Source organism: Sorghum bicolor, chromosome 2 (genome assembly GCF_000003195.3).
Source record: "Sorghum bicolor cultivar BTx623 chromosome 2, Sorghum_bicolor_NCBIv3, whole genome shotgun sequence".
Classification (NCBI taxonomy): Eukaryota; Viridiplantae; Streptophyta; class Magnoliopsida; order Poales; family Poaceae; genus Sorghum; species Sorghum bicolor.
In genome coordinates this window covers 74632869-74658743 of record NC_012871.2, presented here as the reverse complement: position 1 = coordinate 74658743, position 25875 = coordinate 74632869, and the positions used below count along the sequence as shown (strand labels likewise).

The 25875-nt window shown below is 40.3% G+C and overlaps 3 protein-coding genes across 3 annotated transcripts; 1 reads left to right on the top strand and 2 right to left on the bottom strand.

Annotated features, from left to right (window-relative positions):
* Positions 236-4393, bottom strand: LOC8064448 (disease resistance RPP8-like protein 3). Its single transcript, XM_002461064.2, has 3 exons — positions 3465-4393; positions 611-2711; positions 236-342 (listed from the first exon to the last, which is right to left on the bottom strand). The coding sequence occupies exons 1-2, from the start codon at positions 4271-4273 to the stop codon at positions 623-625; spliced, it is 2898 nt and encodes a 965-aa protein (XP_002461109.2). The 5' UTR covers positions 4274-4393; the 3' UTR covers positions 236-342; positions 611-622.
* On the top strand, positions 10746-14907 carry LOC8073092 (disease resistance protein RPM1). The gene is made up of 2 exons (XM_002463225.2): positions 10746-11596; positions 12338-14907. Exons 1-2 carry the CDS (start codon positions 10842-10844, stop codon positions 14721-14723), a joined length of 3141 nt encoding a protein of 1046 aa, XP_002463270.1. The 5' UTR covers positions 10746-10841; the 3' UTR covers positions 14724-14907.
* Positions 16427-25688, bottom strand: LOC8073091 (synaptotagmin-5). The gene is made up of 13 exons (XM_002461063.2): positions 25286-25688; positions 24857-24961; positions 24719-24769; positions 24462-24582; positions 22880-23001; positions 20333-20434; positions 20179-20253; positions 20023-20102; positions 19799-19949; positions 19509-19739; positions 17703-17975; positions 17510-17623; positions 16427-17052 (listed from the first exon to the last, which is right to left on the bottom strand). Exons 1-13 carry the CDS (start codon positions 25388-25390, stop codon positions 16894-16896), a joined length of 1689 nt encoding a protein of 562 aa, XP_002461108.1. The 5' UTR covers positions 25391-25688; the 3' UTR covers positions 16427-16893.

Genomic DNA, 25875 nt, shown 5'->3' with positions numbered 1-25875 from the left:
CACACCATAGATGACCACAACCAACCGCTGGCATCGACAAGGTCACAGGCAAGGGTGACCTGCCGCCGCCACGCCAGCCCATTAGGGCCACCTCCATCCTACAAGGCATCGGCCACCGAGGGAAGCCACATCTTGTTCCTCCACCAGGCAAGGAGCGTCGCCAACACCACTGCACATTGACGCCCCACAAGCGACTAGAGAAACCATGAGCATCCCCGCACAAGCCATTGTCTTCAACGAGCCACCATCCATTGGTTGTCCCAGCGGTGGCGAGCTGGCCACAGGCATGCGTGGCCAGTCACAATCGCGCCGGTCCGTCTTCACCAGCTGAATATGCATTGCCTGCAAGTTAACTTCCCTTTTGATGTTTGCAATCTAGCTAAAAATCAAACAAATACGTACATTACATTATGGGGAATTATGTTTGCAATCTAGCTAAAATCCAACAAATAATACGTACACTACATAAAATCCAACAAAACCAAATAGCTTTGCTAGAGAACAATATTATGGTACATTACATTGTATAAATGCCTATATATATGCAGCCTTATCGATAAATGAAATGGAACTACACACAACTGCGTCCACCAAAGGTAAAGTTCAGAACCTGCTCCACAAGTTATGCTGCTGTGATGCCAATTGGTTCAGCTGGTTGCCTCTTCACACACGGGCGGTTAGGGTGTCCATTTGCTACTGTTTCCCACGCTTTTTCCATTGAACTGTGTAGCATCACCTCACTGAGATTTGCAAGATGTGAGATGCCCTCGATGGTTCCTGACGGCAGCTGAGAATTTGGACAAAGGAGGTAAAGGGATGTTAGGCTTCTCATGGAACCTTCTTTGAATTGCATTTTTGGAAGCTTTGGGGCGTCAATGCACAGGCTCTTAAGGCTTTCAAACCCCTTTTTCTCCACAATGAAAACACCGTTGCAAAATCTATCAGTGTTATGCTCTACCATCTTCAGATATTCCAAGCCACGTAAACATTGCAAGGCCGATAGATCTTTGATGGTGAGACCAGTTGAGAAGAGCTGCAGCTTCTTAATTCTACCTAGCTCAGCTAACTTGTTAGAGTCAGGCAGACTGTTCAAAATTCCCCGCAGTTTGATAGAACTGATGGTGCACGGACCCTCTAGTGAACCCAAGAAGTCATTGCAAAGTTCACTGGAAATAATGGATACAGACTCTAGAGGGGTGACGCGCTTCTTAAGAAGCTTGATGAAATCAGTGGTGTCGCTTCGACGTTCTTCAGTCTTGTGATCTTGTGACACTAGGCCACGTGTTTTGCTGCCAGACCACAGAGGGAACCGGTTACTTTTCCTTGTTGATGGACGATCAGAAGCAGCAACACTACTGCTTGAGACAAGTTCAGGATCAGGAAATAAATCAGCAGGAGTATTGCACCATACTTTAACCTTTTTCAGGTTTCTTGCGAGAAGTATAACATGTTCGGGGCTTCGTCTCTTATTGGTAACAAATCCAGCAAGTGTGTGCAGTACACTATTCTTTTTCAGGAACGCATAAAGCTTGTCGGCTTCTTTTCCTTTGGTGGGAACCTCAGGTAGCTGAAACTTGCCAAACAGATAAGCTAACTTGGGCAACATGATGACCTGCATGGGCAATCTTTCCACCTTTGTCTCTCGGATATCCAGCGTCTCCAAACGTTGAAGTTTCTCTATTTTTGGGGGAAGCTTGTTGATGCGAGTTTTCCTGAGGTTGAGATACTTGAGAAACAACAACTCACATAGGCCTTCAAGAAATTCCTGGTCAAGCCCATTGCAACCTTCAAGATCAAGGATCCGCAGCATCTTGCACTTCTGTAAATCACAAGGCTCGGTGTTGAACATTGTTAACGACCTTAAAGCAGACTTGTCATCATCCAGTTCATCAAATCTTTCTTTGGTGCTGGACTGAATAGAGAGTCGGCGGACACAGGCCTCAGTGCTTCCTTTAAGTACGGGCTCAAGGTCTTGAATAAGAGTGACCACATTTTTAGCTACTGACTTTTGAATGATGTACTCTAGCACTACACTGTGAACTTGACACCTTTTGGCAACTACCGAATTGTTGCAGATCTGCACTGGCTCGACAATACACCGGTCAATCAACTCATCAAAACATTTACAGCCTTCATTGACTAATCCTTCAGCCTTTAATCTTCTCACTAGGCTCTTGCTTTTAATCTGATGGCCCTTAGGGAAAATGCCCAGGTAAAGCATGCAGGACCTGTGGTCATAGTCAGGCAAGCTGTCGTAGCAATGCCTAAGTGCTCTTCTCATTTCCTTAAAGACGCTCACTGCTGCATTGTTGTTACCAGCTGACAGGTAGTCTTTGCCAAGGTTTTGTCCCACCTCTCTACAGTGAGTACTCTCCAGCTTTTCTCCTATTATATTTAAATGTTTGGCTACACTAGTTAGTGCCAGTGGTAAGCCACCACATTTACTGAAGATGCATTCTGAATCCGTTACCAGTGAATATGGAGGTTCCTTATTTTGACATCCATAAACCTTTCTCCAGAATAAACTCTTTGAATCATCATCACTAAGATAGCCCATTCTGTACACATAACTTCCAGAGCTGCAGGCTGTGGCGACAGAGAGAACACTCGTGGTCACAACTATTCTGCTTTTGCTGCCAAGTTTTGGGCAGGCATCAACTGTATCTTTCCACACTTTTACTTGCTGCACATCGTCAATAAAGACCAAGCACCTAGCAAAGCAAGTTGAATAACATGATTTCAGTAGGACACTAACATATATGAAATAAACTTATGGTGTTTGGTCACACAAAATTTGACGATTCCAGGCCTCCACAGAAAAAAAAGTAACTATTGCTTTTTAATGTAAAAAATGAACTATTTTTAAACAATGTAATGGCTTAGGGGATTATATATGTTATACCGTTTTACCTTTCTATAATTTCTTGTAGACTTTACTTTTAAAAAATTATTATAAACTAGGATTACACAAGATATAGAAAATAATTAATTGCTCGTATGCTGATATTGTACTTACGAATTTTTAAATTGCCAGACCAATTAATTACCATGAGGTTTCAGTGATTAGATTAGATAGCAATAAGAGTTGGTAACTTGCCACCTCCAACGCTAAATTATGTACCTCAAGTATCAGACTCGCCTGATAGTTTTAGGAGCCCTTAATAGGTCTCCAAAAACCTAAACAAAACCATGTTATAAATCATAGGTTCTATACCCATGAATGAAGCTTTATCTACACAACGCTTTTTGTGCGCATGGATTTAGATCACATGAACTCGAGGGCTTAGCCTTTTATTTTTCAATTAATTAGAAAGGAAACAAAGAAAAGTATGACATTTGATTTCGCTATGCATATACACTTATGTCTAGATAAATAGTAAAATCAATGAATCTATATGTGTTATAATGGAGCTGGGATACACTTGCCAATAGCAATAGCAATATTAAAGGACTGGGATACAGACCTCTTATCGGACAAAATGTCCTGGAGACTGGGTTTTGCGGTGGAAGCGCCTTCAGCTTCCGTCGTTGGAGCATTATCCGCCGTATGATGAGGAGCCCTGCTTCTGCTTGTAAGATCCGCCCGAACACTCTCGAGAATCTTGTCTAGAAGAGCCTTCTTGTTGTTGCATCCAGAAGCTACAACCCAAGCAACGCAGTCGAATTCATCGGAGGAGGAATAATACTTGTCATATACTGCTCTTGCGAGGGCAGTCTTTCCCACGCCGCGGCATCCCACGATGGAGATCACTCGCAGCTGCTGCCCCTCCCCTGGCGAGGGCTTGAGCAGCTCAATAATTTTACTCTTGGGCCCGTCCATGGCCTCAAACTGCTGCTCCTCTGCATATTCTTCTTCATCCGGGTCGTCTGCTGATATAGCAGCACCCTGATGATCTTTATCAGCGCTCTGATGATTCAAATCATTTGCTAGAGACGAGATTGTCTCCTTGAACTGCTCGATGCGAATAAGCTGTTCAGTACGGGGATCCATCCTTATGGCCACGAGGAGTTTGCCATAGGCTGCTGGATCCCAGAGACCTTCCACGAAATCTTCGACGTCGTAGGCAAACTCCTGCAGCTGCTGAAACCTGATCTCCTGCACCGCTCCTCGGCACTCCGTGTCCTTGTCCTTCATCAAGGCAATCACCGTCTCCATCTCCCGCTTGATGGATCGGAGGCCACCGCAGAGTTTGGCATGGCGCTCCCTGTCTTTCTCCATGTCATCGCAGACCTTGGCTATCATGGAGATAACGAGGCCCACGATTGAACTCATAGCTCGTGAAATGTTGGCAGTCACGCTAGCTAGCTAGCTGATGAGTTAAGTGCTTTCTTATCTTATAGGACGACGGGGCGGACAACGTTCATTTTTGAGGTGTCAGGCATAATGCCTGCCTTAAGGCTGTCTCGACTCTCGAGACTCATCTGCGAATCTAAACTCAAAATGCATCTTCAACACAATACAATACTTATAGCCTCCAAAACTCATTTTAGGTATTAGAAGAGGTATAACTCAAATTTGGATATCATCTCTCCTCAAGACTCACTTGCAGATAGTGTTGTCATTTAGGTTTTGTTCTTGCACAAGACTAAAAATAAATATGAAACCTTTTACCTATAGCGCTATCTAAAGGTTGTATTTTGGGTGACGATTGTTGGAGATAGTCTAACATACTCCCCTGTCCCAAATTAAGTGTTGTTTTCGATTTCCCTGTTGCCAGTTTGACTCGATTTGTAGAAAATATGTGTAATATTTTTATTTTCAAATAAATTTGTTAAAAAACTAGATTTAAATATCTTTACAATGATACTAATTATGTAACATAAATATTAATAATTTTTAAAAAATATTTAATCAAAAATATTTCTTAAAAAGTGAAAATAACAATTATTTTAGGACGGAGAGAGTACAATATAAGGTGCCCGTATATCTGGATGAGTATATAACCGGGTGGCCGACGATATTTTTTTAACGAAGAGCTCTGCTTGTACTATACTTACACAGTTTTGATTAAAAAAAAAAATCTGTACAAAGGTGGCCGACGACTTGACTCTGTGGCCAAGCGGGTCAAGGTCTCCTCCGTCCATGTCCGTCGTAAAGTAGACAGTACACTGCAGCAATAATCGGGCCATCTTGGTCAGTTAGTCGTCTCCATTATTGGAGTATCACACTCCTCCGGGTTGGCCGTGTCAAAGGTTGAACAGACGACTGTACATGTGCCATCCCCAGTGTCAAAGGTTGAACAGACGACTGCACATGTGCACCTGTGTCAAAGGTTGAACAGACGACTGTTCAAAATATTCGTCTCCTCAATTTCGATTAAACTATACAATTAGTTTTTATTTTCATCTATATTAAATACTCCATGTATACGTATAAAGATTCGATGTGACGGGAAATCTGAAAAATTTTGCAAAATTTTTAGAAAACTAAACAAGGCAGTTTGAGAGAAGCTTTTTTTTTTGACAAGAAGTTTGAGAGAAGATTTGGTCTATAAAACAAGCACCAAACTCATACGATGAAAGCTTGTTCCTATCACCTAAAACTAAAGTTTAGATGGACTAAAATTTAATTAGTTGTACTACATAGTTTAGATAAATCACCTTAGTCTAATGTGTTTGGTAGTGTAAAGATTCCCGACACATACACAAATGGTCACCTTTTAGTTCATAATAGTTCACTTGAACTAATGGATATAGTTGGGTTGGTAACTAAACTTTAGTTCACATGTTTGGATCTGTAGGTTTCTTATCTCAAATTAAATTTTCAACCAGTTGGTTATTCTTTAATCGGGCAATCGCCTCAGCAGAGAGCAAGGTAAATAGTATAAAATAGATATTAAATGTTTGGTTGTTGTATTGGAGGATGTGTACCGCCGGTGCCCTTTTTCCTCCATATCACTGTTATTATTAACGTGCTGCATGATGCCATGGACTATTGTATACAGTCAGCCGTTGGCTGTAAAATTTTTTTATAGCCTTTTTTAGCTCACTCATATAATGGTTAGTTCATCACTATTAATACATGGCCTATATGTCTGTCTCACAGACTTTTTTAGTTTTTGTGCCTGACCCGGCTATGCTTACAGTCCGTTTTTACTCTCTCTCCTCTTCTCGCTCCTCCACCTCAGCATTTAGCTGGCTTACAGCCTGCTATAATACTTGCTCTAAGGCTCTCTTTAGTGGGAGTTTTATGATCTAGTTTTCAACGTATCTATATTTTGAAAACTGTGCAAAAGAGTTTCAAACCCATGAAACTTTGTACTTTCATAAAACTCTTATCATCTTTCTCTTTATTAGGGGTATTTGGTTTGGGGTATTAAAGTTTAACAGGTATTGTAGCATTTTCGTTTTATTTGACAATTAGTGTCTAATTTTAGATTAATTAGGTTCAAAAGATTCGTCTCGTAAATTAGTCTCTAGTTGTATTTTTAATTTAATAAATAGTCTATATTTAATACTTTATACATGTATGTAAACATTCGATGTGACAGACGCTAAAATTTAATAACGCAACCAAACGAGCGGCATTAAATTAAACTAAGTTTAAATGAATATTGGCTAGGGTGGTTGTACTCCCTCGTCTGTGCAGACGACTTGACTACGCAACCAAACGAGCGGCATTAAATTAAACTAAGTTTAAATGAATATTGGCTAGGGTGGTTGTACTCCCTCGTCTGTGCAGACGACTTGACTCCAATGCCCGCTCGTCAAGTCATGGAAAACAGGGGGCAGACTAGTCCATGGTTCGGTTGGTGGGGACTGTCTATAGATAGACTATCGATCTAACTATGTACTCCCTCCATCCCGGTCAATCTAAAGAAGAATCAAAGTATTTTAAATTTAACTAAATTTATATAGTAAAATAAAAATATTTATAATATCAATTAAATACGTATTATTAGGTACTTCATTACTTATATTTTTATAGTATATCTATTTGACGTCACAAAACTTTATAATTTTTTATATATAATTTTGGTTAAATTTAAAGATATTTTAACTCTTCAAATTTTTGAAATAATACAGGGAGTACAAGTTAATTTGTATGCTCGGTGATGTTGCGAACAACACGCGCAGTATACTTCACGGTGGGACTTTCGACGTGGCAAGAGGAAAAATGCTATTTCTCTCCTAAATTTGGTTTCTAGTCTCATCCGGATTAACTCACCGTGGTTGCATCAAGAGGCTGCTTAGACGCATATAGGAAAGATTGACAGAATTTACTGATTTATTATAAGAAAAAAATACTATTAAATAGTTAGTTGATTCAACTTATAAACTCAAGCGAACACAACGTCTACTGTCTCTCTGTTGGGGGCAAATTTTCTTAGCTAACAGGGAACTAATACTTTTACCTAGTTACTATACTTTAGAACGAGAGAGTGCAGACAGCTTTTACAAATTGAATATAGTTTGAGACCATAAAAGGGCATTAAATATTCTTCTCCCTGGGTGCTTCCATGGTACACAAAGCTTTCCTTCCATGTTGAGATCTTTCGGTTGCTCTTTGTCACTCTCACTCCAATGCATATTCTTCTTTACTAATAAAACCTTTTTTTTTCTAATATAATACTACATCTCTATATATCTCTCCTTATTCTCTATGGACTCACCCTTTTTACTCTTTTTAATTTTGGTGCCCAGACCTATATCATCTACTATTTTAGGATAGAGAGTCTTACACTAAATACTATTCTATGACATAGAACGGTAGATAGGCGTAGATACCAAACATGCCCTTATTCATCTCGGTGTCATGTGATGCGTCTATCAGTAGCAAAGTGTATGTGGTCAATTCAGCAATCTAATGTTTCAGTCCAGCGCATATAGTAGTGTATTTTGTCAAATAAACGTCTTTGTTCAGCATGTAAATATGTAGCATTATCGGGATGAGCGTTCCTTCAGTCAATGGCCGAAATTGGGTATAATAAATCCCGGACAAACATACGCTATGCTCTAAACATGAGGTTACGAGGGCACTTACAATGCAATACTCTACCACAAAGTTTAAGATAATTAATTACATATTTTTTATGGTATTTTACTGATGTGGTAGTATATTTATTTAAAAAAGAGGTAGAAAAAATAAGACTCCAAATCTTATTTAGACTCTAAGTCCATATTGTTCGAGATAATACATAATTTTAGACTCTATAATAGAGTCTGCATTGTGAGTGTCTGAGACCACTTCCGGTTCTACACATTAAATATAGTGTCACATCAGTTAATATGATGACATGGTAAAAAATATGATGAGAGAGAAGAAACTAGTTTTGAAGGATGTTTGATTGTAGAGACTAAAGTTTAATATGTGTCTAATTGTAGACTAATTAGACTTAAAAATGTCTCACAAATTACTTTCTAGCTATATTTTTTTGTTTTATAAATAATCTATATTTAATACTCTAAACATTCAATATGATAGAGACTATGGACGAAACCAGACAGGGCCTTATCTGGATGGAACTTCATTGGTATATGGATATTGGATATACTATATACCAAGTACCAACTATGTATTGGAGGGGTGGCTTCAACTACCATTTCAATTTCTTCATGCTGATGTGGCTGTCTTGAAAACATCAACATAAAACTATCCATTAGGATTAACCTAAGAGTAACATGAACACATTATTATTTATAAGGACACTCACAATGCAATACTCTATCACAGAGTCCAAGACAATTAATTGCATATTATTTATGGTATTTTGCTGATGTGGTAGCATATTTATTGAAGAAAGAGATAGAAAAAATAAGACTCCAAATCTTATTTAGACTCTAAGTCCACATTGTTGCCAAGGGTTCACGGCGCAATGGCAACGGCCATTGGTTGGGGGGCTCCCACCCAGGGTTCAAATCCTAGGTGCGACACTTTATTCTGGATTTATTCTAGAATTTTTTTCGGCGCTACACATTAAGTGGTAGGCGACGTGCCCGTCGACAGCGAGGCGCCTGTGGTGACTTCATGAACTTTAAGATTTGCCGGCTTAGTTCTTCGAAGGTGCTCATAGGGGTAGGGTTTGCGTACGTGTGTTCATAGAGGTGAGTGTGCGTGCGTATTGAGTGTCTGTGTTGTACTGTGTAATCTCAAAAAAAAAGTCCACATTGTTCGAGGTAATGCCCTAACATCTCTTCAAGCTAAACAATACTCCCTCCGTCCACGAAAGAGTCAATTTCTAGAGTTGTCCTAAGTCAAACTTTTTAAACTTTGACCAAATTTTTAGAAAAAATGCTAAGATTTATAGTATCAAATTAGTATTATTAGATTCATCATAGAATATATTTTCATATAATATGTATTTTATATTATAGATGTTGTTATTCTTTTCTATAAAGTTAGTCAAACTTTAAAAAGTTTGATCGGCACGGATCCTAGAAATTGATTCTTTCAGGGCGGAGGGAGTAAATATAATGTGTAGACTTTTAGGCAACATGTTATTAATTAGAAAGTAGATTGGTCTTATAACATTATCATATCCCATCAAATAATGCACTAACGTACTCACATTTTAATTTTGAATTTAAATGTTAATTGATTATATTTCCAATACATACAGAAGCTATAATATTAATTATCTTTTCATCATCTGATTGCAAAATTAGCTATTCATTAATTGTGGACACTTTGTTCTGGTATTATGGTTCGAGCAATACAAACGGAAATTCAAATATTAGTTTTCATTTACTTTTATTCTAAATTTAGCTATTTATTAATTGATTTGCACTACAGGAAAACTCACAGAAACCCTCCATTAGTATCGACAATACAGGCTTCTCAACATTAAAGGTGCCGATCTTTAGCACCGGTTGATTTACCAAAATACTAAAGACATATTTTAGTACCAGCGGGTAACAGCGGATATTAAAAAGTGCTCCACACAGCACATGCAAACACCTCCCAGAAAATTTTGCAAAATTTTTCAGATTTCCCATCACATCAAATCTTTAGACGCATGCATGAAGTATTAAATATAGACGAAAATTAAAACTAATTGCACAATTTGATCGGAATTGACAAGACGAATCTTTTAAGTCTAGTTAGTACATGTTTAGATAGTATTTGTCAAATACAAATGAAAGTGGTACTATTCCTATTTTGCAAAAAATTTTAAAACTAAACAAGGGTATGGATTGGTGTTACCAACCGGTAGAAATGTGTGTCTGCTGTTACGACACGATGACACAGTTCTCTCCCTCCTCGTTTAGGCCCTGTTTTGGTTCCCTTCTAAATTTTAGCTAGCTAAAATTATTTTAGCTACTCTTGGGTGACTAATGGAACTAAACTATTTTAGCTCTTTTTAATCAATGTGTTTAGAACTTTAGCTACTAAAGTGACTAAAGTTTAGCTAACTAAAATTTAGCAAGGGGATCCAAACAAGACCTTAATTGTCTTCAGGAAGGGCTAATACGCAAAAAAAAAAAGAGTATACTACAGGTAACAAATCGTTTTGGATAAGATTTGGATCAAACGTTGAAAATATAAATTATAGATAACTTTTAAGTTGTGGAGTTTGAAAATATGAAAACTGTATAATCAATTTGTCTTGAAAAATACTTTTATAAAAATATATCTATACTACTTTTTAATAAATATTTTTATAAAAATAAAAAGTACTTTTGGGTAGGGAGAGCGTACAGCGTTGTACATGTCCTTAGAGTTGCTTAAGGCCAAAGCATTTTAACCGGATATACTAGAGTTGCTTAAGGGTTAAGGCCGAATTTGTGGGTCTCCCTCTTCCCTATATATCGTCCAAAAGGGTTAAGTGCCGCACTCATATAGATGTACCATTTCTAACTGGGCAGACTCATCCCTCGTTGTTGTTTCAGTCGGAGAGATCATGGAGGGTCAGCCTATGGCTATGGTGTGCTACTCGATGGGGGCAATCAACTCCCTTGTCGAGAAGATCACTCCACTAATTGAGAAACATCCCATGACCGAGCACTTGCTGCAAGATCTCCAGAGCCTTAGAGATGAGCTCATGAGCAAATTTGCCGGAGGACGGGCCACGGGTGAGCAAGTCAAGGTGTGGATGAAGCAGGTCCGGGAGATGGTCTACGACATAGAAGACTGGATTGATCTGAAGAAGGATTTTAGCGAATCGGACATGGAGCAAATTGACGAATTCAAGCACGAGATCCAGGAAGCTCGAAGCCGCTGCGAAAGGTACGAGCTGCTGAAGCAAGCCCCTACTTCTGATGCAGAACTTGTTTATGCTGGGCCTAGAGAAGTACCCGGCCATGGATTGTTCTGGGAGGAGAAGCCTGTCCTTGTTGGTCTGAATCATGCAAAACCAGAGATTCTAAATCATCTGGAGAACGAGCAGAAGGAGCTGAAGGTGGTTTCCATACACGGAAGGGGAGGCCATGGCAAGACTGTTCTTGCTAAGGAGATATATGGAGACATCTGTGTTAAAGGGCAGTTCGAGTGCAAAGCTTTTGTTTCTGTCAGTCGGAACTCATCGACGAGGACCACACTAATCGAAATACTCCGCCAAGTGAAATCGGAGGTGGATGCTTCGCAATCCTGGAGCAGCAACGACGAACAAATCAATGAAATCATCACTGAACTTTGGGGATTTTTACGCACAAAGAGGTATTTTTTCGAGTTAAAATATTTTTACCTCTATTAGTTTCGTCTAGCATGCTGAATTAATATAGCTTGTACAATAGCATCACAAAACTCAGGATATATGGAACTTTTGTTATACAGTTCTAACTCTTATCAAAATACAGCTAATCTGATGCAAAAAAAAAAAAGTCAATCTATATGCTCTTTAATTTCAGATGAGTGTCTATGGTTGCTGTTTGGTTTTGTTCTCTAGTTTTGGAAAACGTTGGACATAGATGTCCTTGATGTATTTCTATCTTATAGTGTCTTATACATATGTATAACTTTTCTTTTTGACCCATTCTTCTTAAATCTCTTTGGAATGCAATATATATGTGCGTCCGGTTATGTTTTGATGGATGGAAAATGCAGTACTAGACTTCCTACTTCTCTTTCACCTCCTGCCCCTTGGGCTTGTTTATGGCAATAATGATATAACTAAAAGTTTTCCTAGCAAAAAAAAAAAAAGTAACTAGATGTTTTCCTTGCTAAATGGCTTTTCCCTTTGATGATATGAAAATAGGTTGGGAAACCTTGCATGGAAATTTATTTCAGATAGATAGCAAATCAAAACTAATAACTTGCTGAAACCTAATCTATTTTTTAGACAAATTATTAGCTGGTATTATTTAAGTCCCTAAAAAAATATGCTGTACTGTGTGGGCATTTTTAAGTAGCTCTCAATCTTGGTGCCTAGTTGATTAAGTTTTTACCTTCAAATCCTAGGTACTTCATCTGCATCGATGACATCCGGAGTACACAGGATTCAGATGTTATTGTTTGTGCTTTGCCTGATAATGATCTTGGAAGTCGGATATTGACAACAACACGCATGGAGGATATTGCCATATCATGCTCTAGACGTCCCGATGATGTTGTTTATGAGATGATCCCTCTTGACGAGACTGATTCCAAAAGCTTATTTTGCAATAGTGTATATGTTCAAGAAGAAGAATGGCCAGATCATTTCAAAGAATCTTCGAAGAAAATGTTTGAAGTGTGTGGTGGCCTGCCATTGGCCATAATTGCTACAGCGGGGTTTTTAGGGAGGACATCTGCCGAACTGTCGTTGCAGTCAGAAAAGCTTAACAAAATAATTTTATCAGAATCCGATCAATTTTACTCCGAGTCACAAGGGATGAGAAAGATACTGGACATCAGTTTTGCTGATCTACCTCTGCCTCTGAAGTCTTGCTTCTTGTACTTGACTGCCTTTTCAGGAAATTATGACATCATCAAGAAGGATCGTCTGGTAAGAAGATGGGTAGCTGAAGGACTTATCCCTGAAAGGCATGGAAAGAGTTCATGGGAAACAGGGGAGAGCTACTTTGATGAGCTTATCAGTAGGAGGCTGATCCAACCGGTCTTTGATGGCAATGATGATCAGCCAGTTGGTTGCACTGTTCATGGTGTTGCCTTCGATTTCTTGGAATCCTTGTCATTCGAAGAAAACTTTATTACACCAGATGAAGAGTTGAAGTCTGGACTATTTCCTTGTGAAACGGTTCGGCGAGTCAGTCTCGACTGTGGTGATGAAGACGAAGGTGACACCTTGATCTCGAACACATATTGTCTTTTCGACCAGAAGAGTTTGGTGTCCTCAAGCTGTGCTGAAGAAGAAGAAGAAGACGATGCAATCTTTTTGCAATTATCTAGGGTGCGGTCCCTTGCAGTTTCTGGTGATGCTGGAAGGAGGATCCCTGATCTTTCTGCCTTCAAACATTTGCGGTTGCTGGATCTTGAGGATACCAAGGGCTTGGATAACAAACGATTGGAAGGCATTGGACATTTGTGTCTGCTGAGGTACTTAGGACTTGGTGGGACTGATGTCACCAAACTGCCGCAACAAATCATGGCACTTGAGCAATTGGCTACCCTGGATTTAAGGCGAACAAGAGTGAGAAGATTACCAGCACTGTGTAGAGACACAAAGCTGGTATCTCTGCTTGCCGATGAATTGGCAATAACGCCGAGAGAAATGAGGAGAATGCAAAATTTGGAGGAACTATCAAAAGTTCTTATGGGTCCTGATGGGTCGCTTGCTTCGGAACTAGCAGTGCATGTTACTAAGTTGGGACCTTTGAGGATGCTTGGGATAAGATTTAGTCATATGCAGCGTCATAGCGCAGGTGATCGACAGGGAGTGATGCGTCTCCTTGAGGAGCTGAGGAAATCAAACCTGCAGTCCCTGTTACTTGATAATTACCCTCATCCTCTGCTTGGCTTACTGGTTGATTTGTCAACCCACAACCTGCGAAAATTTGAGCTGAGAATACGTGGCTGCCTCCCGCAAGTTCCACAGGAGATAGCATCTCTCACAGCCGTCACACACCTGCATATCAATGTTGAAGCAGTAGAAGCACAAGGTGTCCGTGCCCTGGGGAGCTTGCCTAACTTGGTCGTCCTGAGACTGGATTTGAATAGCAGTCCAAGCATGACCGTGAGTAGCAATGATGGCTTTCAGTGCCTCAAGTCATTATGGTGTAACAGTCAGTATGGTGGTGGGAAGGGCATGCAGTTTGAAGCTGGAGCCATGCCGCAGCTTCGAAGGCTTCGGCTAGAACTCGATGCCCGGGGGACAAGGTCCAAACATGATGATTTCGATATTGGTATCCAGCATCTACCTTCTCTCGTGCATGTCCATGCAACCATTGACTGGACGAATACTGCTTTAACAGCTTCAGAGGTTGAGGCCGCGGAGAACCAGATCAGAGAACAGGTATCTCGGAGCCCCAACAATACGGTACTGGAATTGAACAGAAGACGGCAGCGGTATATTGCCAAGCCATCGGAGGAGTTGGTGATCACTGTCAACAGCCTTCAGGAGTGGGGCAAACAGATCGACCCCAGAAAGCTGGTGGTGGTTCATTTCTCGGCGGTGTGGTGCAGATCTTCCCGCAAGATGAGTCCTGTCTTTGCTGATCTAGCCAAGAAGTTCCGAAATGTTGTTTTCTTGAAGGTCGATGTTGATGAAATGGAGACTGTTGCTAAGGAATTCAGTGTTGAGGGCGTGCCAACCTTCCTGTTCATGAAGGGGGGCTACGTTAAGGACAGGGTTGTTGGCGCAGACAAGGAAGAGCTGGGGGAGGTGCTTGAAGAGCAGTTGACCTGATGTTCACAATCCGACCTGATGTTATAGCACCTATAAATTTTTTTTTTTGACTGTCAACGGGGGGAGACGTTCCCCACCTGAGTAAATTTTATTGCATGGCCCAAAGAGGCAGATAACAGATTACACCTATAAATTAGAAGACCCTTCAACCACAATATACAGTGATAATTTCCGTCTTCTGCTACTCGGTTCTAGAAACCAATGGCATAGTAATGTAGTATTTTCTCTATTCCTATTTATTTACCGTTATGGCGTATGTGCTGGTCAAATTTTCTTAAATTTAACTATTTTTTAAAAAAAATACTAACAACATTTGTATCTCAAATAAATTTATCATTTCATGGAATACTAATTATGTATCATAAATATTAATATATATTTTTTTTATATTTGATCAAAGTTAAGTATATTTGATTTCTAAAAGCATCTCCAATTATTTGGAAAAATGACTTGCTATCTTTGTTTTTTTAGAAAAAGAAGAAAATTTCTTCTCCAAAAGTTTGGAATATGACTTGCTAAATTTTTGCAAATTGGAAAACAGAGGGCTCGCGCGCGGATCTATCCGCGCTCGCCGTGGCTTGGTATCCCGGGTCGCGAGTTGCTGATTGGTTCTGCTGCTCCTGCTGCTGCTGCTGCTGATTGGTTCTGCTGCTGCTCTCGGCGACAAATTTGCTGCTGCTGCATGATTATTCGCTGCAGAATCATGGCCGGCAGCTGCTGTCCTGCCCACATGCTGGGACAGATTTTGCATAGATGCGGTGAACGAATAAATAAAGCATATAAATTTACAATGTATGGATGAAATATAAATTTAAATGTATGGATGAAATATAAATTTAAATATATCGACTTCAATATATATTTGTTGGACCGGTATATGTGGGTCTATTTTTCTATGTTTACCAAGTCCAATCTTACCAAACAATTGGAGATATAAGAAAAATTTACTTGCCAAAAGGTTTAGCAAGTTGCCAAATGACAATTTTTTCTAAGTCAATTTTTTTAAACAATCGGAGATGCTCTAAAAAGAGATGAAGGGAGTTCTTCCGTCCTTAAAAGGCAGCACAAGCCTACAACTAATGGACAGCAAAAACACGAAAATATATTAACCATCTACTGATAATATAAATTATGTGTTATAAATATTGTATATATTAGTTAAAAATAAAAGTGTTTGGCTCACCGGGAAGCAAGAACAACATTTTCGGAAGGAGGGAGCACATCAAATTAACAAATTGGCAAAAAAAAATTGGTGTCTAAATAAAGGCATTAAGGGGCTCGAGGTAGCGTCCAAAGAGGAGCTCATTGGAAGCAGAATGTTTTTCGATGTATTGGAAGCAGAATGTTTCTTTGACCAAAAAGAAATCTAAAGAACCATGACCGTTTCTTTGATGTATTGGCAACGGACGATATATATTTTTTAATTAACCAAAAACAAATCTAAAGAGCTACGGAGGACGTGGAATGCTAGGAGATGAACGCAAACGGTATCGGTATGTGTAGGGCTCACGTATCGACAACCAGATGGACACAAATTGCACTGGAACACGTTGCACAAACGGGTGCAGCTCAACCAAAACGTACCAAAGCCAACCTGTCAAGCACGAGGGGATAGAGCAAGAAACCGTTTGCTCGTTAACCTAATATCAGGGAATTGCTAGTCCGATTTTTTTTTGTAAGGTCAACGGGGGGAGACGCTTTCATTTATAATGGCTCAAAATGGCTCTTTGGATGGGTATCAAATACAAGAATGCTTACATCATCACTTAGATAGTGATAATTGAACAAACTAGTCTAATTTTTATATTGTTCAATCTGTTCGTTTAAACTTATCAACCGAATCTACCAGTCATTCAACAGTATTTTTCTCCCACAACATATCAATTTTGTCATGGCTTATCAGCCAAACAAAAAGGACTATCAATATACAAGTACCCTAGCAAGGGTACATGATTCTTCATTCTTAACGTAAGAACTACCAACTTTTCCCACAAATTTTTTTGAACATGCAGCTATCAAAATTTATCAAACTCCATTCAACTCCAAGTTTGTCGATCGGTTCATTTGTTTTCGGTCGTGTGGCTCCAAGAACTGTCGATTTGTGTACAGGACAGCTAATATGCATGCACCGTTGGGGATAAGTGTTTATCTGCCTTCTCGTTTACAGGTCTCACTGGTCCCGGTCACGATCTCGATAGATTGGCTGTGGCGTCCACTTGAAGTGCAGGTTCAGTTTTCCCGATTTGGCACCTTGCAAGACAAAGGTATCTTGGAATTCACCTTCAAGTATAACTCTCGTGAGTGTCAAGATGCACCTCCCTACGTAATCCTGCAACGTAATAAACAGGTAACATTAGCTCACCAATACAGAACCAAACACTAGGTTTAAGTTCCAAGGTGTGATTATATTCCACCCAATACAAATCTAGGCAACTCAGCAACTTTACATTCACGGATACAACGAGTACATCGAAGCAGCAAATGCGATGAGAAAAATCAGAAGCAATAATAACTATCGGTCACAAAGCAGCGAAAAAATAAAAACAAGAGGGCTACACATTACTGAAACTGCATAAGCAGCAATAAACATATCAAGTAGCCTCTCCCACAGTTTTTCTCTGACTTGTTAAACCAGACTGTTTATATGGTCGAGACAACAAAAAACAAACACCCTTAAAAGAGTAACACAGGGACAAATTGGCACAAATGTTGTGAAGCCATAAAGAATCAAGGTAGGGAATTTTAGATTTCAAATGAACAAACAATATGCAAGAGACAGAATGCACCTTTCCAAATGTATCATGGTCCCATACTTCCACCATGAGCAAATCATGCAGTGCATCTTCTACCATGAAATCAAATGTCTGGTTCCATATTGGATTTAGCGTGTCTGTCACAACCTGCAATAATACTGAATTATGAGAGCTTTGAAAAAGTATATGGCCGTACAGAACTCTTGAGATTGGGAAAGATAATAACCCTTGTCTTCTTTTTGGTTTCTCCCTTCTTCAAGTACAGGACCACAAATGGGTCAGCCTTGCCACCAATGTCCATAGGTGGCAAGTCCTCTGCAGATATGACTGTTACCGAAAGGACTCCTCTCATAATAACATTTTTCCTCTGATTAACATCATATCCATTAGACTCGGTTTTGAGAACCTTCTCCAATGAAGTTAATTGAATCTGATTAGCAAAAGGATTAGGAACCCCTTCATGCTTAGCGTAAGGGTAGTAGAGGAGCTCCAAGTGAACCTGAGGAACAAGGAAACATGCAAAATCATTAACTTCCCTGCAAGAAAAAATTGAGCACCACTGTTACGTAAATGTATATGATCTGACTTTTATTTGAAGTTCAATAAGAATACAGGAAAAAGAAAGAACACATATTATTTGAAGTTCACAGAGCAAAGAAGTACTTTCCTTCTATAACAATGGCTAGCCCTGTTGTAATTTCTCTTATTTTCTTCCTTTCCTTTTTTGTGTCGAACTTTTTTTGTAAGCTTGTTCTCCTTTTTATTAATAAACGCACAGTAGGGGGAAACCCCTCCTGTTTCCATGAAAAAAACTGAAATTTTACTCGGGGTGTCATATGTGTCAGTATATACAGCTTGAAAGGCAGGCGTTGCATGTGTCGGAGCTGGCCACAGGCACCATGGATGTTAAGAGATAAGTTTTGCAATTGATACATGCTTGGGATACATGTCATTAGCTACAAATTTGTACTGTATTTCACCTCAATCCAACACAGATATATCAAAAAGTGGTGATGCTACTAGGTGAAAACACATGGTCATATGGAGCTCCACGCTACTTGCCATTATCTGCTAAGGTAGATTTGGACCTCAGGCAGTACTCTTAACATGTTTAGGGATGCAAATCAATTTTAGTAGTTTAGGGACCTAGATGACATCAAGTGACAAGTTTTATTGAACACCAGTTTACTCTTAAAGATGGAGCATCTTTTGCCCCCCCCCCCCAACACACACACACACACAGCATGCTAAATTCTGCCGCGCCACACTGGTCTATTGTGATAATATCAGTGTCATCTACATGCCCAGCAATCCAGTTCAACACCAGCGTACCAAGCATATTGAGATTGATCTCCATTTTTTTCGTGAGTGTGTGGCTGTTGGTGGTGACTGGTGTCTGCGTCCTGCAGGCTCCATCCTCCTCGCAGTATGCTGACATTTTCACCAAAGTCTTGCCGTCTTCTGTGTTCACTGAGTTCAGATCCAGACTCAACGTCCGAGGTTCTGTTGTTTCGACTGCAGGAGCGTGTCTAATGACCTATACTGGGCCTTGCAACCTAGGTCTAGTCGGCCAACCTTTTCAGGCTTTGTGTCTTGGACTCCAACAGCACTTATTGTAGATTGAGTTGTATTTGGTATGGGATATCAGAGAACGGTCCTGTTCCTACAAGCCGTCCCTATCCCTACCTATATATACATGTTCTATATTTCTATGTACCTCTATAATCTACTAATTCTCACTGCATACCTTCGCTTTCAGTTTGACTAGATTAGTGTGCTATCATTGTTTCAACTAAAATGTTTCTCTAGTTCTGAAAACAAAAGCTGATTAAAGGTGAAGTAAGAGCAGTATTGTGTTGTAAATCTTACGGCAAATCATGATTGTGCCTAGCATATCCATTCATTCACAACTATAAGCAAATGCAATGGAATTGAAATGCCATAGAGCCAATTCTACGGTTTAACCACATATTAGTTAACCTGTAATCCTGTATCTAAACCTGGAAAAGACATGCGAAGTGCGTCAACTGACCTGACCACGAGGTTTCTTGTCTCGTTGAATTTCCAGGTCCTTCACAAGATCTAACCATAAATCTTTCACTTTTCCTGGCTGTAGATCAGCTAAGTCTACTCGAGCACAGCCAATGATCTCTGATGATTGGAGTCCTTCGTCATCATAAATTTTTACAGTCAAGTGCTGTGTAGATATGTCCTCAACCACAAATTCATAGTGCTCGTTCCAGATGGGGTTCAAATCATTGTTCTGCAGCAGAATAAAGTTAGGATGACATTTATCTACCTTAAACAAGAGAAAGCACTTACAATTGTTTTGCTTTTCTTTGTTTTCTCACGCAATGGACGTATGTATAGCACTGCAAAAGGGTCTGACTTTCCCACAAGGTCCTTGTTCGTTAGGTCCCTAGCTTCCACCAGTTTTACTTCTAATACCCCAGTAGGTTTCAACTCCAAGTCACTGAAAGAACAGGCATAGTGAACAATCCAATGACAAACATACATACTTCCAGATTATGTGTGCAGTGAGTAACCTATAGTCACCAGGTACAATGGGAACAATTATGCGATTCGGCCATGTCAGTGTATCCTCGATTGTATCACGTATCGTACCCTGAATTGTTCAATAAATGTAATGTAACAGGTGCAGAAGTACATACTAAAATAAAGTGGATGATGTATTAAAAAACCTCAATTGCATCAGAAATTCCTGGAATAGCAGTCATTTCGCCACCAATGACCTTGAGGGTAAATTCCACCTTGCTCTGCAGTAAAATTAATTAAATCATGCAATCTACTAGAGTCATTTTGAGGAGCATTAGATCTGAAAGAAAATTGTGATACCTTCTCCCTTAAAGAACAACAAACGGCTCCAAAACAGGGTAATTCAGCCACAAGAGGTTTGAATACGAGCCGAAGTACTCCTGTGAATCCAATATTTTTCACCTAACATGGATAAAAAACAAACATATACTTGGTACTCTATATAATTACACCATGATCTAAAAAACTTATATCCTACTACACAACATCAAGCATACTTCAACTGCTCAAAAATTTGTGAAACATTTTCCCTTCCATGATCCATGTGTAAGCAATAGGGATTGTGTGGAAATAGTAGATTGATTGATTAGATCACAGAGTACATGTATATATAGGCCACACGAGATCTTGGGTCTATAGAAAAATACCAACTAAGAATGCCTCTCATATTCCTAATCAATCAAGGGCTGACCAGCTATGCTTAAGGATTACATGGCCCAAGGTCCAAGCTCGATAGTAACACATAGGTATACACATTTATGTCTAAAGGAATGCACACCACATGCACATCAATTACAACAAATACAACAGAGCCTTTTAGTCTCAAGCATGTTGGAGTAGGCTAGAGATGAAACCCAACAAGATAATTGTTTCATGTGGAACAATTATTGCACTGAATATGTTTCCAGTTCTTCAAATTTGGTAGGATTGAGTATAACCGTTTCTTGCTTTTTTGACACAAAACTGTTGGTCTGTGCCAAAAAAAATAGAAACCGGTAAAGATGTAGCTGTTATGTGGGGCCCCATGTTTTAAACGTCACAAGAAGAAGATAGAGGCAGGAACATCAGCACGCTTACACGGTTCAGGCGTTAGAAGGAAAGGTGCCACAATGACTTAAGCTTGCCGAATGCTTTGATTAGGAGGAATGTGGGATTGCTTCCTTATCAATTCATGTGTTTAATACTTTCAGTATTTGGTTTATAAGCCCTGCTTAAAAGGGGAGCATCAGTGAAGGAATGAGGCAAGCAAAAACTCGCTCCTTCTCCATCTCCCTTCCCCTCTCTGTTACCGTCCCTGTCAGCTCTGGGCCCATTGAGAACCACATCCACCACCACCCACCTATAGCCAAGCACCAGGTACAACAGTTAGGCAACAGTGTTTCGCTAACCTGCTGGCTCGCCTGGGTTTGCACCATCGTGTGAAAGGTGAAACAATTAATCACCTTTAGTGGCATGTGTTTTCTCTCGGCAGTTTTGATTTGGCTGCTATAAAGGGTGGGGGGCTCCAGAACCTCTCCCCTCAACTGGGAGTCTTCCTTCGATGGCTGGTGATCTAGAATCAAATAAGGGGTGGTCAGTCAGGTTCAGCAAGGTCAAAATTCCATTATAATTCTTGGAAGCTGGATCATTTGGAATCTATCAAAACCACTGTGTTTTTTATGGGACCTCACATCTTGAGAGCATCACGCTATTGGCGGTTGAAGAAATGAGATTATGGGGTTTGGCTGTTGGCCGGCTGTCACCCAGATGTCTATCACCACACCCCTCACACACAAACACACACAGAGGCTTGAGGTTGAAGAAAAGAAGATCAGAGCACGCACACACATATCAACACACGTGAAATGGAGCTGCTGAACTGAGGCTGCAGCTATGCCTCTAGTAGTTTTTAGTCAAAAGTACATGAGGTCATCTACAAACTCTACCAAGGGCCATGCTGCCCATACTACTTGTGCTACCATTATGCTACCTGCTACTGTCCTAAAGAAATGAAAAGAAAAGGAAATGAAAGGGAAAAAAAAAGAAAGAGAAAAAAACTAGATCTGCAGGGGGTAAGACATCCCCCAGGTATTGCATTAAGAAGACCTTCTCACACAAGTTAAGAAAACCAACAAACCCCTGCCCCACCCATACACAGCGGCACCATAGCCCATCTGCCCATGTGAGAATGACCACAACCGCAGCCGGGCCTTAGACTTGTATACTTTGGCGTGGGACAGACAAGGGGAATTTTTTAACCCCAGCCTGAAACTCAGACCATCTAACCAACTCAACTAGAGGCCCTTCCGCAGTACTGTACTAAAGACAGGCAGCAGTGAAAGAAAAGAAAGGATCAGCCTGTTCCAATCCATTGACAAAAGAGAGATGAGAGAGCACAAGATTATCTAACATTGGCGGGGGCTAAGGGCATTGCTTATCTAATCGTCTTGTCTCTTCAGCTGACATTAAGGTATTTTTCTCCTGGTCGTGGTAGTGTTTTGTGGTGTATCACGGGCAGTTTAATTGTTTGAGAGCGAAGGGGTGTTGGTGTGTGACACGCAGATCTCCTGCATGTTCTAGAAAATAATAATAATAAGCACAGTGTTTCAGCTGCTGCTTCTTTGGGTTTAGACATTCAGAAATAAAAATACTAAAAGTGTATTGTTAGGAAATAGTACAACTACAAATTAGTTAAATCATACTGAGACTATAAGGCCTGCTTGTTTCAGCCTGTAGATTATGAAAAGTAGCATGCAGATTATAACAATATACAAGCTGGGTGGAGAAGATTGTTGGATAGTAAACCAGATTACAGGGATTCATATACCTTTCTCTACTTTAATTCAGCGTATAACTACAGCATATTACCTGTACAGGAAGAGAAATTCCAAGTGTTGTTTGGATGTCAAGTACGATATTGGGATTGCCATCCCATTGCAACTCGAGTTCCATGGTGATGGCAGAATCATCACTCTCCAAGATTGAAACACCTGAAAATATCATATCATCAGTAGCAAAAAAAAGAAGGAAAATGAGGATTCTCTCCTGCTGCCTAAAATTATCATAGACTCCGGAGAGACATCCAGACTGATCAACAGAACCAATAATCTAGCACAGCTAGCCCCTCAGTGGGATATTGGGATCATAAAAAAAATAAGATTTAAGTATAAAACTTTGAAATACTTCTTTCCTCAAACATGCAGGTGAGTTGCATGTCATTAAAGAAGGAATAGAAGTCAGAATATTGAACACACACACCCACAACACCACACACCCACAAGATGTCAGTTCATTCACGCCACAAAAAAGAAAGAAAGAAACAACCTAAGCCTAGTGCCAAGAAGCAGTACTCAGCTACCAAACTCCTGACAGTTCGTACCACAGTGTTCACCCTCGGGGCTGCACCATAGAGAACACAGTCATAGAGATGCTTCTCTGCATTGCTTGCTGGCTTGTTTGATTACACAACACAAGCATGACGAGGAAACCAAACAAACACGGGAGACATACAGCATGTACATATGCAAGAAACCCCTAAGTAAACACAACAGGATATACACCTAACACCATCGATGAAGCTGTTCGCAAAGGTTCATGCAAAAATATGCCTAGATCTATCTAATATTGATAAAGAAAACCCTGATCATGAAACAATAGTTGGCCTAACTGATTTATGCCACCATCTGTAAAGTGATTGACCTGGTGTGTGTGGGTGGGGTGGGGTGGGGGGGGGGATCTTCTCTTAATCAAATGACACGTGCTCTTGTACATTGTTCGATAAGATAAATAAATGTGATTGTAGCAAATAATAATTGACCTAGGTATCCTTATATTTGTAAAGACTTGCCAATTATATTTACTATTGATTATGAAAGTTCGAAACCAGAAGTCAGCATATCTGATCTAGTTTAGGGTCTGATTGGTTGCTTGCATTAGCCTTAGCCTACATTAGACATTTAAACCTTATGTTTTTTTGAGGAAACTAGACCTTATGTTGCATAATCTAAGCCAGCATACCTTATGATTGGTTATTATGCACAGGCAGGCCGCATTTGATAAAATTGTTTTTGGTTGTTCACATTTTGTTGCATGTAGTCACTAGTTGAATCTCATGTTTCTACTTTCTACTAGTAGAGGTATGGGGGATGAGAATGTTTAATTTCTATGTGCGCATCAGCTTGTACAAATCTGCATTGTCTAATATGATCAAATCTAATGTACTAGCTAATGCGTCATTGGGCCTGTTTGAGCACTGTGCAAACCTGCATAAGAGAGTATGCAGGCAACCAACGAGCAAACTGCACTGCACAAGCCTGAGGCAACCAATCAGAACCTTACTGCATAAATATTCACAGTTCAAAAAATAATTGAAAATACATGAAAGGACAAGGAAATAATTTGTATCATAGTACGTACAAAAAAAAAAGCAGCACGAGTGTTGAGGCCATACCAGTAAACTGAGGGGCAACAGTGCCAAGTGTCAACTTTGAGAAATGGAGGGAAGCCAAGATGAATGACTTGTACTGCTCAAAAACAGGCTCCACAGAAGTTTTAATCAACTCTGATGCAGCCTACAACCACAACATTTTTCTCTCTTATTACTTCTACTACTGTTGATAACCAAATTTACTCAAGAGTAATAGTAGTAAGAGAGTTCAGCTAAAATCAGAAGTGTGGAATACTGAGAGACCCTGTAAAAGCTAGTACCTCATTGACATATGGCCAGATTTTTACCAACTCTTGATTCAGCCATTTAAGCTGTACATATCAAAAAAACAGAGAGTATCAGTACCAGCAGTACAGCACAAACATAAAGGTTGGCTGCAAGCATAGGCAAAAACTCAACTTCTGCTTTTGTGTGAATGAAACCCATGATGGATAGAACTCAGGTGGGATGAGCTTCCTCAAATCCTGTACAGTCAACTTCGAGAAAGCAGCAGCTATAGCAGCCTGCGGAAACAAATCAAGCCAGGCATGAAAAATACAGGACAGGTTCCAAAACATGAAGTGGATCAGACACCGGATAGCAATACTCTATCTGTCCCCACATTACCGTTATATTCTAGGATTCGGAGATATAATTCCTACAACATCAGTATACTAATTAAAGTAGCAATAATGAGCTAAGAGCCCCAGAAGGTAAATAAACCTACGCAAATCCAGGAATAAATAACACCACCCATTCACCCTAAATCGTATTGAACAAAACCAGCGGTCGCAACGAGAAATCGAGGAACGAAGGGGTGGAATTGGGTCGTAGACACAGACACGTACCAGCTCACGGCGCTGCTCGGCGCGGCTGTTCTCGAATCGCGCAAACGCCATCACGACGGCCACGCCCACCACCAGGCCCAGGAATGCACCGAATAGGAACGCCATGGCGCAGGCGCAGGCGCCGCCCCCAAAGTGTCGGCGGGGCGGTGAGGATCGCTGGTGCTTCGCTAAGGGGACGGATTGCGCGCGGATGCCTGGCGTTGGTTAATTTAAGATGATGGATTGGAGGAGCATCCTTGGCCTACTGCCTCACGAATCGAATCTGATTTCATTCATATTTTGTCATCCTGCAACAAATCTAGATACGAGAGAGAGAGGAGGAGGAGGAAAGCATAGATTGGGGGAAGTGCTTCCGTGTGGTGTGAATGGTTCATAGTTTATTTTTATTTATTTTATTTTTTCTTTTAGATGGTGAATGGCTTGATTAGTCAGTCCCAGGCAAGTCGGATGCGGGCCGCATGCGGCGTCTGCAGGAGGCACGCGGCAGGCACACCGTGCTCGGCACTCGGCACTCGGCAGTCGGCAGAGAGGAGAGAGGATGGCGACTCATTTTCGTGGCAGCCTGGCAGGAAAGGGGCACACTGTCGGTG